The following is an 18,242-nucleotide window of genomic DNA, read 5'->3' on the forward strand; positions in this document are numbered from 1 at the left end:
TCTTGGCTCTGCTTATAGCATCTGACGCCAGAGGGGCTGAAAATAGCCCCTGGAGAAGGGGGAGGGGGGAGAAAGGGGCTATTTAAAGGGCTCCGGAGGTGCAGGGCATAGCAGAGGGAGCAAGAAGGAATCATGGCCACTTCAGAGCTGAGCTGCCAAGTGTCTGAGGAGAACCAGGAACGCAGGGAAGCCTTCTGGGCTGAGTGGAAAGACCTGACTCTGTCTACCCGGCCAGAAGAGGGGTAAGTGTGAATCATCTGGAAGTTCTGCCTCTGCTCCCCCAAAACACCTGCTACATAGAGTACAAGCCCCTGAAGTTTCTGGGGCCCCTCCCCTGCTCCAGGGACCTGGCCATTCCAGGGAGACCCCACTTAGCTCAAGACCAGAGTACAGCTGTCTCCTATCTGCTTTCAGATGCTCCCTGCATGAGGAGGACACACAGAGACATGAGACCTACCACCGGCAGGGACAGTGTCAGGCTGAGGTGCAGCGGTCGCCGTGGCTGGTGATGCGTCTGGGTATCCTCGGCCGTGGGCTGCAGGAATACCAGCTACCATACCAGCGGGTGCTGCCCCTACCCATCTTCACCCCCACCAAGGTGGGGGCCGCCAAGGAGGAACGCGAGGAGACCCCCATCCAGCTGCGGGAGCTGCTGGCCCTGGAGACAGCCCTGGGCGGCCAGTGCGTGGAGCGCCAGGACGTGGCTGAGATCACCAAGCAGCTTCCCCCTGTGCTGCCAGTCAGCAAACCTGGGCCCCTGCGGCGTACCCTGTCTCGATCCATGTCTCAGGAAGCTCAGAGAGGCTGAGATGTACTGTGACTCGGGCTCCACTGGGTCTGCCTTGGGCTGGGCACTTCCTGGTTAGGACAAAGGAGGAGAGCTGCTGGCCATGGCTGCTTTGTAGTTTGCCCAGAGGTGGGGGCTATGGGAGGAGGGAGCCAGAGGCCAGGATGCCTGGGTGTCCTGAGTTCCCACAGGGAGCTGAGCACGCTCAGCCCCAGAAGAAGGGACAAGAGGTACTGATGAGAGCGAGAGGCCCCTGGAAACGGCCTGTTCAGTAACAGATGGAGTAGAAGGAAGGATGTGAAAGGCTCTGGGAAGGAAGCTGAAGGCTGGAAGGAGGAGGATGTAAAGAGGGTGGGAGCAGGGCAGGCCCCCAGCACCCTCTGTTAGCACTGCAATAAATGCTCAGCCATATTCCGGGCTCCTTTCTTTCTTTGTGGTTGGGGGTGGGCATGAATGCCCCCCATGCACTTCTAGGAACAGCCAAGCATTTGTCTAAATATGGCATAACCAAAGGTTACACTCCATGCTTAGGGGTGGGGTACAGGGGCAGTGCTGTAAACAGGGTGACTGTCTGGTCCTCTTTCCTGTGCCACTGCCCAGTCCTGGCTTCCATATCTAGTTCCTGGCACCGGAGAGTGTCCAGCAGGCCAGTTGGCATCAGGATTTGTTTAAATGTTATCTGTGGAGGATATGGAAGGAGCTGGCACCAGGGCTGTCCTTGGCTGTGCCTTGGGGTGTAGACGGGGTCAGTGACCCTAAGGCCTGTCTGTTGTCCAGACAGAATCAATCCTTGGCTGGCATCAGGTGTTCCACCGTCCCTGGCCTGGGTGGGAAGACTGGGTTTCAGTTCCTATCTGTGAACTCTGCCTGGTTGTCTGGCCTTTGGAAGGACAAAAAACAAAACAAAACAAACAAACAAACAAAGAACCGGACTATCTTAGCAGAGGCTAGTAGCCACTGCAGAAAGCCATAGGATTTGCCAGGGTAGTTTGCCATTTTGAGTCCATGGGACGGAAGACAAGCAGATTATGTGCCAGGTACCTGTAGCACCAAGCAAGACCTGAAGGCCAGGCCCTGCCAACTCCCCAGTGGGTTCAGGATTGTTGACTGAGGGGTTGAGAGTTGGGGAGAGCCAGGGTCCCGTACCTGTGAAACTACCTACAGAAACAGCAAAAAGTGCGCATGCGCTGCCCCTCTAGCGGCTGAAGCCGTACCAAGAATGTGCTCAGCACTCTTTGTTCTTACATGAGTCCGGTGTCCCAGACCTGGAAGGAACATCCTGAACCAACCTTGCTTGCCGGACCCCAGATAAGCCGTACATAGCCCCAGGGCCCCGCAGGGGATGCCCGGATGTTCTGCTTGCTAAAAGCATTAACCCCCTCTCACTTCCCTTATCTCTGCCGCCATCAGATCTGCTCAGGGTAGAGAGACCTGCTCAGGACCCAGGGCCACCAAGACAGAGGCCAGAACAGAGTGTCCTTTCTGGAGGAGGGGAGGGGCACCGCAGGATAGAGATGGGATAGAGGTCTGGAGGTAGAGATGGCATTATAAAGAAAGGGGAGTTTGTAAGGGATACCCCGAGAGAGGGGAGGAGGCTTGGGTAAGGGTGCTGGGGCTGGGAACACGGGTTAATTCAGACCTTGGGAAAGAGAAGGGATGGGATGCTGGACAAAGTGTCTGTGGGAGGCTGGAGTGCCCTGGAACTGAGGCTGGGGGTGCAGGGCAGCACAGCAGCGATCAAGGGCCAGTAAGGGTGGAGGAGGGTTGTCAAGCAAGTGTAAAGCAAGGGTGGGGCAGGAGCGATGTTCTAAAGGGCATCCCCCCACATCCCCCGCGCTCAGACACTAACTGAGATGGATGGGGTGACAGAGATGTGGTGGCCTCAGGCGCCTCATCCCTCAGCAGCCACCCGCCCTGTGATGGAGGGGTCTGGGCGGGGGACCCAGTGGTAGATAAAGGGATGGGGAGGTTATCGGGGGACAGGAGGCCCCAACAGAAGCATGAACGGTGGCTCAGACCCGCAGCACGCTGCAGGGATGAACCCTGACTCGGACCCTGGCCAGGCAGCTGTCGCCTTGGCTTACCAGCGCTTTGAGCCCCGAGCCTACCTCCGCAACAACTATGCGCCTCCACGTGGGGACCTGAGCAACCCAGATGGTGTCGGGCCTTGGAAGCTGCGCTGCATGGCACAAGTCTTTGCTACCGGTGAGCACTGAACTGAGGCACGAGAGAGCAGGAGTCATAGGGAAATGAAAGGGAGAGAGAGAAACAAGCGTGTGCACTAAATGGAGATCCAAGAAGCAGAACAATAGGTGTCTAGCAGGCACCAACAGGAGCATGTCTGTAGTCCTAGCCACTAGGGATGCTGAGGATTGGAGGACCACTTGAGGCCCGGAATTGGAAGACTGACCAGACAATTCTCTTTCAAGGGAAGGATGCTTAAGACTAAGAGACAGATGGGAGGGGGGTGGGAGAGAGAGAAGAGACATGGTTGATGGAGAGGTTGGAGACCGCAGAGAGGCTCCATGCTTTGATGCCTGGGAATCTCCCCCACTAAATTGTCACTAGAGCTAGCTTCTGTCTGAAGAGCTCCGTCACCCCAAGTGCTAGGGAGAACATGATGGGGAGGGGCGGCTGAGGCAGGAACCCCCTGATAGCCCCTCCTCTGCCCCACCAGGTGAGGTGTCTGGACAGGTCCTTATAGACATTGGCACAGGCCCCACCATATATCAGCTGCTCAGCGCCTGTGCCCACTTTGAGGACATCACCATGACAGACTTCTTGGAGGTCAACCGGCAGGAGCTGGGACTCTGGCTGCGAGAGGAACCAGGAGCCTTTGACTGGAGTGCCTATAGCCGGCATGCCTGCCTCATCGAGGACAAGGGGTGAGAGCCGGGCTGGGAGCTTCAGGTGGAGGTGGTGGGTGGTAGAGGGCAGCAGAGAACTGAGCCTCTGGGGTATCCTGAGCCCCGCCTTGTGCCCCCCCCCCCCCCCGTACAGTGAGTCCTGGCAGGAGAAAGAACGCCAGCTTCGAGCCAGGGTGAAGCGAGTCTTGCCCATTGATGTGCACAAGCCCCAGCCCCTGGGAACTTCGAGCCTGGTACCCCTGCCTGCTGATGCGTTGGTCTCTGCCTTCTGCCTGGAGGCTGTGAGCCCAGACCTTGCTAGCTTCCAGCAAGCTTTGCATCACATCACAACACTGCTGAAGCCTGGGGGTCATCTCCTCCTCATCGGGGCCCTGGAAGAGTCCTGGTACCTCGCTGGGGAGGCCAGGCTATCTGTGGTACCAGTCTCGGAGCAGGAGGTGAGGGAGGCCCTGGTCCTTAGTGGTTACGAGGTCCGAGACCTTCGCACCTATGTCATGCCTGCCCACCTCCGCACGGGTGTAGATGATGTCAGGGGCATCTTCTTCGCCTGGGCCCAGAAGATGGAGGTGCAGGTGTGAGGCTTCATATACCAGGTGTCCTGTGGCTCCTGAACTCCTTATATATCACCTGAAGTGGCACCTAATAAAGCAACAGTTCCCTGCTGTGTCTGTGCTGTTTGTGACTTCCCTAGAAGCAAGGAACGGGCGAAGGCCTCCAAGGTTTAGGAGGAACCAATCCTAACTTTTCTCCCCCTCCCCAAGAAGCTTCCATGAAGGCTGCTTTCTGCACCACCCATTCTCCTCGGCCCAGGCAGGCCTAGTTCAGGAGCACACAGGGCGCCCGCTGCATGCTGGGCGCTTGTGTGGACCCAGCCTCAGCTGGGTAGCAGGTCCCACCAGCTTGTCCGAAGATGTAGCTCAGGGAGCCTAAGTAAGAAGAGCCAAGGCTGGAGAGCCGAAGGCTGAAGTGAAGAGGTGGAAGGTGTTCAGGTCCAGATGCAAATACAGGCCGGGACCCAAGAAGGCAAGAGCCAGGGCCAGCCCTGACACCCAGCCCCTGCCCTCCACTGGCCTGGGGCTCTGCTTGACTCCATGCCTGTTCCCTACCACCCTCACCCGCATGTGCCCAGTTAGAGATCTCCCACTGGCCAGTGATGCCTTCTTCCCTCCAGCCCACCTTAAACACATAGAGGGGCAGAGTCAAGGTGAGTGAGGCCAGGAATTGCTTTATTAAGCATGTCCTTTCCTGCCTCCAGCCTTAAAATTGTTCTTAGTATAAAAAAAAAAAAAAAAAAAAAAAAAACAAAAAAAAAACAAAAAACAAAACCAAAATCCGAATAGGCTGGCCAAGTACCTGAGCCAGAGCCCTGGTATAGCTATCCTCCCGCACAATGAGGGGGCAGAGGGGCAGACTGCCTTCCTGATGCTCTGGGATTGCCCCAGGACAGTCCAGTTCTGACAAAGGTCTATAGCAGGGAACTGAGGAGGGAGATCCACCATCCCAAGATAAAGGAATAGGGGATAGGAGTGGGGCACTTTCCCTCTCTCTGCCTTCCAGGGATTAGTTCACCAAGTGCTCTCAAGACATTTGGGGGAGGTGTATGATTCAAGTGGAGTGCAGAGGGGCACTGGGCGGGCACCCACACCCACACCCGGCATCCCAAAGTCTGTCCGGTCATGTGCATATACTAGCAGCAAGATGGCCCTAGGGTCTGAGCAGACTAGGAGCTCAAAGTGACTGTTGATGACTTGATTCTCCTGTTCTACTTCAGCCTCCTACCAATGAATCCAGTGCATGTTCATCTCTTACACATACCTTCCCCGAACCAACCTCAGCCACACATCCCCACCCCACCCCCGCGAACACACATCCACACTGTACACTCTGAGTGAAGGCCCACAATCCCCCAGCTCACTGACTATCTGGTCATCTCTGCTTCTGGATTGGCCCATATCCCTCTATGTGTCAAGGTGCCCACTCCCACCCAGAACAGCAGACTGGTTCTAATCCTGAGCTTTCTGGGGTCCTGGACCTGAAGGTAAGACTTGCCGGTTGCAGGAGGCAGGGCAGAACCCCCTCCTTAGTCCTCCCCCTGTGGCCAGGTTCCTCAGACCCAGAGAGAAACTTGGGCAGCTGATGAGCAAGCATCCAGTGCCACCTAGTGGTGCCTTGACAACAAGAGATCCCAATGTACCCCAAAGGCATGTGGGCAAGGTGTTGGGGGCAAGTGGAGGTACTTTTGGGGGTAAGTGGAGGTAGGCGAGGTGGCGCTATGGGGGTGAATGATGTGGAAAGGGAGGGGCGGAGGACATAAAAGCAGTCCTCCTCTCTGTAGACCTCACACTTTGGTCTCAGTTTAGCCCCAGGCACAGGACAGCTGCCAATTCTGTCCTGGATGTGAGGAGGCCACTCCCAAGACAGGTTCCATGTGAGGGCCAGCAATGGCCAGGTAGCTACAGGATTTCAGGTCCAAACCCCACATGGTCAAGCTCAAGAAGCTAAGAGAAAACCAATCATCTCAAGGGGGAGAAGGAAAGAGCCTCAGGGGTGAGGCGGATCCGCTGGCCTCTTTAGTCCAGCTTGAACATGGCTTCCGATTCCTTCAGTAGGTACAAGCTGTCATCTTCCAGAAATCTGTGGGTGTAGAGATGAGCCCACTGAGGCAGCCCCCCAGTTCTGAGAATGTCCCAGGCGGTGGGGTGACAGCAGGCAAGTAGGAGGGCCAGGTGGGCACGGGGAGCAGGTAAGGAAGGGCAGAGAAAGGAGATCCTGAGGCCGGGCAGAACACTGACCTGAAGAAGAGGGTGTGCACGGGGATAGTGCTGATGTGCCAGATGGCATGGGCGTCCAGGACCCAGAAGAGGGGCGGGAAGTCGAGCAGCTCCAGCAGGGACAACCCCTGCAGCAGCAGCACCACCACCACACACCTGCGGGTGTGAGGCAGGCGCCGGTGGTTCCGTAGGCACCAAACCAGCCACCACGTCAGGTTCACCAGGCCTAGGGGGCAGGAGAGGCTTTCTCACTGGATCTTCCCTTGGACTCTAGCTGTCTCCCCCAGCCTCCAACCTCAGCTTCTCCCTGCTCTCAAGAGTCTCTCCAGAATCCTCCCCACTCCCACCCCCCGCCAAGAATCCACCCCATGGCCAGCCACAGCTGTCCACGGGAGCTCACCTATAGCCACGTTGGCCATCATGTTGTAGCCATAGTCGAAATGGACAAGGCTCAGGTAGGAGATGTGTCCTGTCAGCAGCAGCAGCAGCAGGACACCAAAGGCACTGGCCACAGTCGGGCGCTGCAGTCCCACGGTCCTGTCCAGCCACCCAGAACAACTCAGAGAGTGGCTGGCTGTCCTCAGAGCTGTGTTCCCTCAACTCTTTCCTCAGCCAAAGAGTTGGGGGCTCTCTGAAGCCATTGTCCTCTCCCTAGCCCCACCATGCCAGTTGCTTCAGAGAAACCAAGGGTCATAGCTCCCAGAGGAGCCAGGTCCAGCTCCCTCGGGTATCCCCACCCAGGTCAGGCCTGTAGAGATGTGAAAAGGGCCCGAGCCCCGGGCACTCACCTGACGCAGCACAGGTAAACAGAATGCAGGATGACAGCGGAGGCACAGAAGTAGTCCATCTTCTGAGGGCAGGACAGCCATGGGGCCAGGTTAGAGCCAAGTGTGGCACAGGGTCGCCTGAGGCCCACAGAGGAGCCCAAGGGGACGAGGCAGGGAGGGGACAGTCACCAGGAGCCCTACCTTTCGCCCCCTCTACTTATGGCTGTTTCACTGTGTCCATGGTACAGGACATTTAGAACGGCTCGGCGTTCGTGGTCTTGGGAGGGCCCTTGTTAGGAGGGCACAGCGTGAAACTCAAAACGTCATTTGGGATGTGACAGACATGGACCCCAATTATGATCACAGTAGCTGGGTAACCCTGGGAAAGTGACTTCATCCCCCGACACCCTTCAGCTCAGTGGCCTTATAGGTCAGAAAGCCAATGATAAATGACAAAATTCTCCTGGTAAGACCCAGGTATGGCTCCATGCACCGCCTGGTTTGGGATGCCTGGCAGAGGTGAGGTTCTGCAGAGATGCAAGCTCTAAGGTAAAGCTGCCCTGTGGTGCCTGCCCTGCCCTCTCCTGGTGAGCTCCTCTGGGACTATCCCATGCAGGGGCCTGGGAGGCGCTCACCTCTGTGAGGTCGGTGTCCCTGGTATGGAAGACTGTGGACCAGAACCAAGCATTGAGAGACACCTGAGGAAGGAGAGGCCACTCAGCAGACTGCTCAAGGTGGAGAGACCTGTGGAGCTCTGTTAGACAAAGTGTTTCCCATGTCCTGAGAGCTCACTGAACGAGCAGAGGACTAACCTAACCCAGTCCCCTCAAGAGGATTTCCCACCACTGTGAACTACCTTCCAAATATCCCAGGTCAAAAGAGCTGCAGCTTCCACAGGTTCTGGCCTGGCCAAGGAACCAGTCCTGGCAGACACAAGTTCCCAAATTACCCAATCTCTAAGACAACATCCCCCAGGGCCCTGCCTCCTCCTCCACTGCCAGGTGATGACAACCCCACCCCAGCCCATAGGAGCCTGTGACCTCAGCTTCTGGGGGCAGGAATGAGGTGGGTGGGGTGGGAGGACTTGAGCTGGCTTGGGGTGTGTCAGGAGGAGCAGTAATCCAGGGAGGGAGATCCCATTGGAGTCTCGCCTCTGAGGAAGGCAGTGGCCAACCTACCTCAGCTTCCTCCTGGCCGGGCCAGCCTAACCCGCTGAGCCAGTAGCTGCTCTAGAGTTTTGGGAGGGGCAGGGGAGCAGAATAGCAGGGGAATGGCCCAGGGGAATACTGGGGGCCCTCTTCCCAGAACAGGGCAATGAGCAAGACTTGCAAATGCACCATGTTGTTTGGGTCCATGAGTCCCCAGCAAAGGCCCCAGTTACTGAGAAAAGGGTGAGCTAGGGTGGAGACACAAACCAGACATGGGGAAATTGGTGGGAGCTAGTCACAAAAGGAGGATATCGGCCTGCCGTACCTAAGAGAGTGGGCAGACACTTGCAGGACAGGCCTGTAGGAGCTGCACATTAGGTACCACAATTGTCCGGTCAGGGGACACAGGAGTAGGTCAGGAAGCCAGTCTGTAGGGTCCCATGGTAGGAGGACGAGACATTTAAGCCGAGGGTACAGCAAAGGGTAGAGGCAAGGCAAGCTTGGAGCCAGGCAGTACTCCTGATGCTGGGCTCTGGCTCTAGGAGCTCTCTGTCCCCACCCACTGCTGAGCTTGGCTTCTCACTGCTAGTCCCTCATAGTGCCTTCGGCTTACTGAAGGCCACCTAAAGAACAGCCTCTGACGCCTTCAGAAGACTCTAAGGTGCATCTCATGGTGGGTAGGTCTCTTCTGGCCCTTTCCTCAGGCTTGGAGGGGGCAGCTTCACATTTCCCGTGGGTACCTGGTTGTGCCTCTCAGCCTGGTACTAAATTTGAGAGGAGAGGTCACAGTCTGTGTCCCGCCAGGCTCAGCCATTCATGCTCAATAAGCAGACTTCCCAGTGTGGCCACACGGGATATACTATTAGTCTGGCTTTTTAAATTGGTTTATTGAGGATGAGTGGCCAAACCTAGCTTGGGACACAGGTTGTAACCCTCAAGTTCAGAACAAGTCTAAGCCCTCTCTCTTCAACTAGGGTAGGCCTGAGTGGCCCTCACCTCCTCCTTCACAAGGTCTATAGTGAGATCCAGCAGTGTGGGGAGAGGGGTGACCCTGGGCTGGAGACAGGGCCCAAGCAATCACAAAGACCAGGCAGACCAGGTGCAGGGATATCTTAGGGAGGACAGTGGCCCTGGAACCAGTGTGGCAGGGAGGAGAGGAAGGCAGAGAGCACTGGCAGGCAGCCAGGAGTTCTTGTCACCCACAGCAGGAAGGGGGAGGTGACAAGAGGGCTGATCTAAGTGGCAGTTGGAAACACGGGAAGAAGAGGGCAGAGGTGCGTTGGGCCAGGCCTGAGAGCCACAGACAGGTGGGGGCTGCTAAGTTCCTTATCTGTGTGTCTCTCAGGAGCCTTCTACTTACTGAGTCCTATCTGAAGCCTATACTATACTCTACACCCCTGGGATGCCCCTCTCTCTTAAGGAGTGTCTGATTAATGGTGGGGTCTTTCTGATACTTTCCTCAAGCTCAGAGACAGTGTTGCTAAGAAAGCAGGCCTTGGAGCCAAACCTGGGGCTTTAGACTCTAAGCACAGCATTTCCTGTGTCCTCAGGCAACATATTTATTTGTTCTGCCTCAGTTTCCCACTACCTGTGGTGATTTACTGCTGCTGTCTAGTACACAGGTGACCCATGAACCTAGGTTTTCTTCATCACACCCACCAGGCTGACACACCATGTCCCTTCATTTCTTTTTCCTCAAAGGCCACTAAATTCCAGATTAAATCATGGGGCTCTAGGGGCCTCAGGTACCATGGTGCAGACTATGGGAAGAGCCCATCTTTGTTCTTCCAACCACTGTCCCACGAGTATGGTTCTGCTGTCCCATTAGTATGGTCCCAGCAGGTGCTGTTTCTCCTCAGAACTTATAGTCAGACACAAACAGAGGACAGATGGACAGGGAAGGGAGGGGAAACCCCCACACATACACAACTGTTCTACACTCCTCGGTTGTGCCCAGTGTGGTTGGAGGGACCAACAGGGGAGGTGAGAACTGTAAACAATAAGAATGGGGGATGTGGGGCCAGGATGGTAGCGGTATCAGGGTGAGGGGACAGGAGGTGGGTAGAGGGACGCAGAGGGGCTTGTTTTAGTTTGCTGGCAAATTCAAAAACAGACAAAAATATCACAGCCGTGAAACTGGGTGGATGCCAAGTGAGCCAGATCTGTCAGGAATTTGACCCCAGTGTTAAGCCCCAGTGCTCGGGGCTGTCATTGACACCATCACGGTGGGGACAAGTGGATCTTTAAATAGCTTGCTGTCTCAGAAGTGGGGGAGGCAGAATGTTAAACATGATGTCTGTTGCCATCCTGTCCCCTCCTGGGGGCCACAGGGACCACAGTCGAGCAGAGCAAGACTGCCTTGGGTTCCCTCCAAGGTAGGCAGGCCTTTTTCCCATCATCAAAGAAGATTCCTGGGCTGTTTTTGTGTTTTTGTTTTTGTTTTGGGTGAAGGTACCTGTGCCAACCCTGATGGCCTGAGCTTAAACCCCAGGACCTACATGATAGGAGAGAGTCAATAACATAATAATAATTTTACAGCCTAACCATTAACAAGCCATGGCACGAGCATTCATATGCACAAACCAATCGATCCAACATTTTTAAAGGGTTTCTTATTTCCTAACATTGCTTGTTTCACCAGATTTTTGTCTGACAGTTGGGAAGTCCTTCCTGAAGGCTAGCTACTATTCTGCTAGAGTTCCAGCCTATCTCTTCTCTTATCCTTCCCTCAAGAGAGGAGGTACTATCAGTGCCTGGCACTTTATCTTACATGTACATCTGAGGACCTTTCCCTGCTAGATAAAGGTGGGGAATTAATTGCTTTGGCCTCCTAGCTTTGGCAGAGGGCTACACCCCACCTCCATGAAGTCAAAGGGCCACAGCATGTAGAACTCTGGCAGGTTCCACAGCCCTTCCTGGTACCTGTTCAGGCCAAACTTAGATCTAAATGGCAAGGCAGGAGCCACCCTCTTCTGCTGAAGTTTCACGGGCTCCACTATGGGGCAGAGTTATCAGGGAAAAAACAGCCCTGACCCATTGCAGAACCTTAAGCTGCCGAGGGGGCCTCCCATCCACAGCCCAGCACAAATGAGAGCCACACTTGTGCCAGAAGACCTGGCCCTGGATAAAGTCCACTGCCACACCCTCCAGGCAGAAACACAAGGCTCAGCGGCAAGTGTGAAATCCAGTCTAGAATACGTGTTGTGGTGCCTGCCTATTACAGCAAAGCCCAGCTGTCCAGAGGCAGGAAGAGTGAACACCAAGGGCCAACCTGGGCTAAACAGTGAGACCCCATCAGCAAAACTAAAACTAAATCATCCAATCAGTGGTCTCTGTGTCCCTGTGTCTCTAGAAGACCTCATAAAGACAAGAAAAGGTCCCAATAACTTTAGCATCTGCCCCCTACCAGAGGACCTGTGCTCTACTTTCTAGCTCTTAGGTTTTGCTGAGCTTCCCCAGTGTATCTATGACCTGCTTCCCAGGCTGACTGAGCCTTTGCACTGAAATTCCCAGCTAACACAGATGCGAAATATGATTCTGCCCTTAGCAAATGCTCAGCCAGTGTCCATCTCAGGAAACACTCAGGCCCTGCAGCCCAGTGGCATGATGCTAGAGGCTGACCCTGACTCCTCTACCTGCTGACTTGCTAGCTGTTATCTGGGGCCAAAGCCCTGTGTGTCTGAATCTCACTGAGAGAACAGAGGAACATGATGAGGATCCCACAGGACATGCTGGTCAAGTGCAGAGGACAAGCCTGGTACCACATGCATGTGGTCTTCCTCAGTAGCACTCGCTGTTCTAGAATGTACTATGTAGCCCAGGATAGCTTTGGAGTCGTACCTGCCTCCCCCTCTCTGGTTCTGAGATTTGTAGGCATGAGCCACCACATCCATCCATAACTACTGTTTTTAAACTTAAATTTGTTTTTGTTTTTTGAGACAGTTTCTCTGTATAACCACCCTGGCTTTCCTGGAACTTGCTTTGTAGAGTAGGCTAGTCTTGAACCCACAGAGATCCTCCTGCCTCTGCACCCTGAGTGCTGGGATGAAAGATGTGTGCCACCAAACCTTTGCCCCCCCCCCCAAATTAAGATAAGGTATTAACTATGCAACCTACAGTGACCTCAAACTTGAAGTCCTCCTGCCTCAGCCTCCTGAGTGCTGGGATTACATCATGGTCATTCTGCCCAACTGTTCCAAACTCATAATTTTTTCCTTCTCTTTTCTTTTTGCTCTAATTCCATAGCCCTTAACAGTTATTACTATCACTGAAGGGCAGATACTAGGTCCAACACCTCCTCCACGTCCATCCCCCAGCCCGGCCAGCCTGTGCACCTCAGTTCACTGTGTATCAGCTGTGGTCAGAGTCCTCCAACCACTAGACCCAGGAGCGGTCTTCCTTCTTGCTTCTGGTCTACAGCTGCCCTTACCCTTTGCTATCTTTACACTTTCTGATTTTGTCTAGAAGAGTCCCCTGCTCTTCTTGTATTTACCCTGACACCTTCAGCTCCTCACGGCTGTCTCCCGTCAGGGAGGCCTTCCTCTGTTGCCCTGTGGGCCTGTCCCCATCACCTACCCTACAGCTCCTCCCTCCGCTGTGTTTTCTTCAAGGGAGTACTTTGATAGCTAATCGTGGGTTTGTGGTACCAGAAGGCAAGGAATGGTGTGTTTTCACATGTTTGGGGGTTTCCTGAACCCAGGAAAGTGCTTGTCACGCAGCAGGTGTCCGATGGACACAAATGGAGGCTCTATGGCAGGAAGGTGGGTGAGTGAAAATTTTTCCCCTTTTGACCTATCACAGAAACTCTGACACATCCACTGCACCCCCTTCCTGTCACAGGTGCCACTCTGTACCCAAGACCACATTCCTTCAACAGTTCCCCGGCCATGAATTCTCGTTCCTCACACCAGCCATACTGGCGAGGCTAAGCCATCTTACCTACTCAGATGAACCCACCTAGGTTCTCCAGGGACAGACACAGGACTAGGCTGAGCTCTCATAAGAACTCTGGGCCAGAACGAAAGTCACATTAATCCTCCAGAGGGGTGCTGGAAAGAGCCAGCCGCACTCCAAGCCATGCTCTCTCCTATCTGCTTCCCATCTCTGTTAGTAAACCACCCCACAGAGTCTCTTTGTAGCTTCCTCGCTTACGACAAGAATAACATGTGTCCTCCCTCCTTCCTGAGAACACTGCTCTGGCTCTTTACTAGAAACCTGCCTGCTGCACCTTCCATTCCTCCCGTGCCTGACGACCACTCACTTTAGCCCTGGAAAAGAGAGCAGCTGGTTGCTAGAAGCCCATCACCAGGGATGGAAGCTCTCCTCTGCTCAGAGCAGGATACAGAGTATCCCGTCAGGCTACCTACCCAAGCGAAGGCCATGCAAGTGTGGTACATGGGGGAAGAGGCTGGCACAGAGGCGCGGTAGCGGAAGAGCATCACCAGGCTGGCCAGGCCATTGAGGAGCGAGGCCACGGCAGAAGCTGGCTCTTGGATGAACAGGAACCGGGAGAAGGGCCACTGAAAAAGGAGCATAGGGAGGAGGATGAGGAGAGGCAGCCCGAGCCAGCCTGGACCACCTTTCCATGACGGCTGCATTAACAGCACTCCAGCTGCTTCCTCGGCTCAGAATTATAAGTTCTCTCAAGTCAATAAGTATCTCTCCAGAAGTCCCTGGTTAAGATAGGAGTCTTTCTGTGGCTGGCAGGCACCACCGTGGGAGCCTGGATCTGGGGACAGCAGGCACACAAGGCGAAGCCATAGAGACCTGCTATCTAGATCTAGGTCCCATCTCTCCTCAACTGATTGCCATCATCCTCAGTATGCCTGATTGCTTTGCAGTAAACTAGGGTGACCAGTTCCTGCCAACCCCACAGGCCAAAATGAGGTAACAGTAGGTCAAAGGGCACAAAGAAGCTGGGTGTCGGAAGGGTATTTCTGATGATCTAGACTCTGATTGGAGAAGCAGGAAGCAGGGAGAGAAACACCTTAGTCAAGGTCAGTGGGCATTTCCATAAGCCCTGAGAAGCTCGGTACTACTGTAGTGGCGCGGGGGTTGGAGGGGGGGTGGCACAGATATTTCTGCTTGTGTGTTTGTTTTATGGAGAGAGGGTCTCACTGTGAAGCCTTGGCTAACAGACTAGGTGGGTCTCAAATTCAGAGAGCCACCTGCCTCTGCCTCCCAAGTGCTGGTATTAAAGGTGTGCTCCATCACACTTGGCTTGAGACAGACCTTATCCCTCCAAACCGAGAAGCAGAACGGATACATTGTCACTATGGGAAAAGCAAGGTCTCTGAGCACAAGTACCTGTCCATCTCTCCTCCCTGTGACACCCTACCTCAGACTGCTGGAACAGCATGGCCCAACTCGGGGTTGAAGGACCACCATGTACCTTTCCTGGCCCTCCGACTCACCTTGCCATGGAACTGAGGTACCCTGTGACCCTCCTGAAGGTAGAGGCCAACAGTGAACCACATACACTCATATTTGCAGTCATCCCGACAAGTCCAGCCTGAAACAGACAAACAAGATTACAGATATGTCTCAGCCTAGGGAGGCAGAAGCCATCTGGAGGAGCGCAGGCATGAATGGAGGCCGAGAGGACCCGAAGGTTTGACAGAACCGGAGGAAATCTCCAGATCTTACTGTAGCAGTGGGTGCAAAGTGAACAGTTTCTTCTCTCTTTACCCGAGCTCTTGGCATTTGACAGGCCCCTCTTGGAGACTCGAATTCATACGTCTCCATTCTGAACCCAGGGAGAAGTCCTTGGTGCTTGGTGCCTTCCTACTGGCTGTAAAAAATCAAGCTCAGACCTTTTACCTAACTCCTCATGTTCCCGTTTGCCTTTGTTCCTTTATTGCCACTAATCTTCCTGCTCCCTGCTCTCTGGGTAAACCAAGATGCTGCGTGTACCCCGAATCCTCCTAGGAACTCCAAGCTCCCTGTTGCCTCTGTCTGGAATGGAAAGGGTGTAGTAAGGAGGATGGGCTGTTGGTCAAACAGGCCAGAACTGGGAACTCTCCCTTACCACTTACAGACCGTGTGACCTTGGGCAAGGTACTTAATCTCTCTGAGTGTTCCCATCCTTAAAATGGATTAGGGAAAGTATCTCATGGGGTTATGATGAAAGCCAACCTGCTGTGACACCTGTCGAACGTGGGTGCTCAATATGTTGGCTGAGATCAATTCCACCCTGTTTAAATTGTTCCGTGGTTGACCCCTGCCTCCACCCACTGAAACAGACTCCATTCCTTTCTTTTCCAAATGCATACAGTGCTTAATCTATGGGTCCATTAGGTCTCAAACCATTCTGTCCTGGAGAAGGCTAATATTCACCTGCTTGGGGATTATAAACCCAGAAGGGCAGGATCTTGGCCTGCTTTTTGGGTCATTTCAGGTCTTCTACTTTGTATTTAACAAGTAATGGTTTGAATAAATAAAATGAAGCTTGTAGAAAGGTGGGGCAGTCTAATGCAATACACGCCCCCCCACTCCCCGCCACAGACACTGAGGAGGCTCCAGACATTTGCACTCATAAGAGAATGCAGAGGGAAACTGAGGTTCTGCTTTGCAGAACAGCAGGGCATAATGGGCGGGGCTAGACCAACGGGCGGAGCTTATGCGGTGGGTGGGGCTTACCAGCTAGGCTCATGTAGATTGGCTGACGGGAGCGGAAGTGCTTCAGTGCTTCCCCCGAACAGTTCCGTTCCTCGCATCGTAGCACGCAGTCGCGGTACACCGGCTCGCGGTCGCCCTGGGAACCCCCCGCGAGTCCCACTGCCAAAGTTAACAGCAGCAGCGGCGCCGTCCGTTCGGCCATCCTGTCAGTGTGCCTGGCCGCTGAGGGAGGAGCTTGGGAGAGTACGAAGTCCCACTTCCGTAACAACCGGAAGTACCTGTGTTCATCGTTGTAACCTCCGCTGACGCCCGCCCACTTTAAATAAAAGTTCCCGGATTTCAGTGGGCGGGTACCTCCACCTCTAATCTGATATCTCCTCTTTTAATATACAACATTCTAGGAGAAGGGGAGGTTTGCGTCCAGGAGCAAATTAAGTGCATTTTCTTTCTTCTGTTTTCCATGGTCTCCCTGCTTCAAGCGGACGCCTTTCTGTTATCCCTGTCATCCGTTCTCTAAGATTCCAGTTTCTGGGTACCCCACTTCTCCCCATTTCTTATGTCATCATCTTGATTAAAGACACAACTGTTAAAAGAGCTGCAGAACTTCTTAACAAGTGTCTTTGTCTCTTCTTTGGTCTCCTCCAGTAGGCATTTCTCTCCTATTTAGCTATTATTACTGTGATGAAGACTGACCTAAAGCAACTTGGAGTTTGTTTGATGTTACCCGATCACAGCCCATCATTGAGGGAAACCAGGCCAAGAACCTGGAGGTAAGAAGGAAACAGAGGCCCCGAAGGAATGCTGCCTACTGGCTTACTTAGTCTCTTACAGCACTCAGGACCACTTGCCCAGGGTTGGTACCGCCCACAATGGTATGGACCCTCCCGTATCAATTATTAATCAGGCCGATCTGAAGGAAGCATTTATTTTCTTAACTGAAGTCCCCTTTTCCCAGATGACCGTAGCTTCTGTTAAGCTGACACAATCACAAAAAACGAACAACATCAAAACCCAAAACTAAACATGGCTTCGTTTTCAAGTTTGACCAATCACTTTCTTAAAATTCTTTCCTAACTCTTCAACTCAGCGTGCTCTGACCTGCTGGTCTCCACTTGTTTGCTCCAGATACACTTTAAAGGCCTGTGTCTCCAGAGTCTCCTGTCCTTGTCTGCTTTGATTTCTGCTGTTGCTTGTTTTTCTGTTACCAATTAAAGGCCTCCTTTTAAGGGTGATTGGCAGAATAATATGCATTGGTCCCCCCCCCCCCCATATGGGATGGAATCCTTTTCTGTCCTCTTCACCTTTGGCACTAAAGCAGAACTTTGATTTTCATGTAAGACACTTTGAGACCCCCCCTTTTTTAGTGAATGAACAACTTAAAGCTGTCTGGGTGGGCCAGCCACTTGTGAGTGAAGGCTTTTCACTGAATTGGATCCTAAGAACTCACATAAAGGTGGGAGGAGAGAACCAACCCCACAAAATCACAAAGTTGTCCTCTGACATCAAGTGTGTTGTAGTATGCGTGCACGTGTGCATGCACATAAACACACGTACAATAATAATACATAAGGAATATGTTCTCGAGGCTGCGAGATGGCTCAGCAGTTAAGAATGAACACTGTTCTTGCAGAGGACAGGAACCTGGTTCCCAGCATCCACAAGTGGCAGCTCCTGATCACTTGTATATCCAACTTCAGGTGATATGAGAACCTTTTCTGGCCTTTTTCAGGCATTGCATGTATATATGCATAACTTGATACAGGCCCTTGCTTTAGTGACCCCCCCCCCAATCTCTGTCCAGCCATCTTTCTGTAGCTTTGATGCCATGTAACTAAATCCTGCCCCCCACTTCGTGGTCATTCTCCCTTTATTTCCTGGAAGGGGGATTGGGGCTGTGAGGTAGGATTTAAGGATTGTGAGGGTGAGGTGCGGATGAGCAAGAAGTACCATGGGATACCTTCATTCACCCAGTGAAGGCTCAAGTGTATATCATAAGGGTATATCATTCACCCTGGGTTTTCCATGAGTGACACTTCTTCCAGTTAAATAGGACAGAAATACTGTCCTTGAAGTTGACCTTCCAGTTGATAGGGATGAAGAATTTGTGTGTGTGTGTGTGTGTGTGTGTGTGTGTGTGTGTGTGTGTGTAGATGTATAGTCCAGGGCAGTCTTCAAATTGGAATCTTCCTGCCTCTGCCTCCTAAATGCTGAGGATATAGGCACTTCACTCTGGAAAACTGAAATGAGAAAGCAAGCCAGGAGGGGTCGCACACACCTCTAATCCC

The 18,242-nt window shown here is 53.4% G+C and overlaps 3 protein-coding genes across 4 annotated transcripts; 2 read left to right on the forward strand and 1 right to left on the reverse strand.

Moving 5' to 3' along the window:
- The first annotated feature begins 82 nt into the window (after positions 1 to 82).
- On the forward strand, positions 83 to 1,198 carry TCAP (titin-cap). The gene is made up of 2 exons (XM_080923010.1): positions 83 to 242; positions 415 to 1,198. Exons 1-2 carry the CDS (start codon positions 133 to 135, stop codon positions 806 to 808), a joined length of 504 nt encoding a protein of 167 aa, XP_080779136.1. The 5' UTR covers positions 83 to 132; the 3' UTR covers positions 809 to 1,198.
- A 1,556-nt stretch (positions 1,199 to 2,754) lies between these two features.
- Positions 2,755 to 4,232, forward strand: PNMT (phenylethanolamine N-methyltransferase; the record flags this gene model as incomplete). Its single annotated transcript, XM_080924522.1, has 3 exons — positions 2,755 to 2,992; positions 3,465 to 3,672; positions 3,788 to 4,232. Exons 1-3 carry the CDS (start codon positions 2,788 to 2,790, stop codon positions 4,230 to 4,232), a joined length of 858 nt encoding a protein of 285 aa, XP_080780648.1. The 5' UTR covers positions 2,755 to 2,787.
- Positions 4,233 to 4,991: 759 nt separating this feature from the next.
- PGAP3 (post-GPI attachment to proteins phospholipase 3) lies at positions 4,992 to 16,167 on the reverse strand. Of its 2 annotated transcripts, XM_080924630.1 has the most exons (8): positions 15,979 to 16,167; positions 14,754 to 14,851; positions 13,707 to 13,859; positions 7,828 to 7,890; positions 7,214 to 7,275; positions 6,826 to 6,962; positions 6,447 to 6,651; positions 4,992 to 6,288 (listed from the first exon to the last, which is right to left on the reverse strand). In XM_080924630.1, exons 1-8 carry the CDS (start codon positions 16,157 to 16,159, stop codon positions 6,225 to 6,227), a joined length of 963 nt encoding a protein of 320 aa, XP_080780756.1. In that variant the 5' UTR covers positions 16,160 to 16,167; the 3' UTR covers positions 4,992 to 6,224. The 2 variants fall into 2 exon arrangements, with proteins under 2 accessions (XP_080780756.1, XP_080780757.1); XM_080924631.1 differs by lacking the exon at positions 13,707 to 13,859.
- Between the last annotated feature and the right edge of the window lie 2,075 nt (positions 16,168 to 18,242).

This window comes from Micromys minutus, assembly GCF_963924665.1.
Source record: "Micromys minutus genome assembly, chromosome: 10".
In the NCBI taxonomy this organism is placed as follows: Eukaryota; Metazoa; Chordata; class Mammalia; order Rodentia; family Muridae; genus Micromys; species Micromys minutus.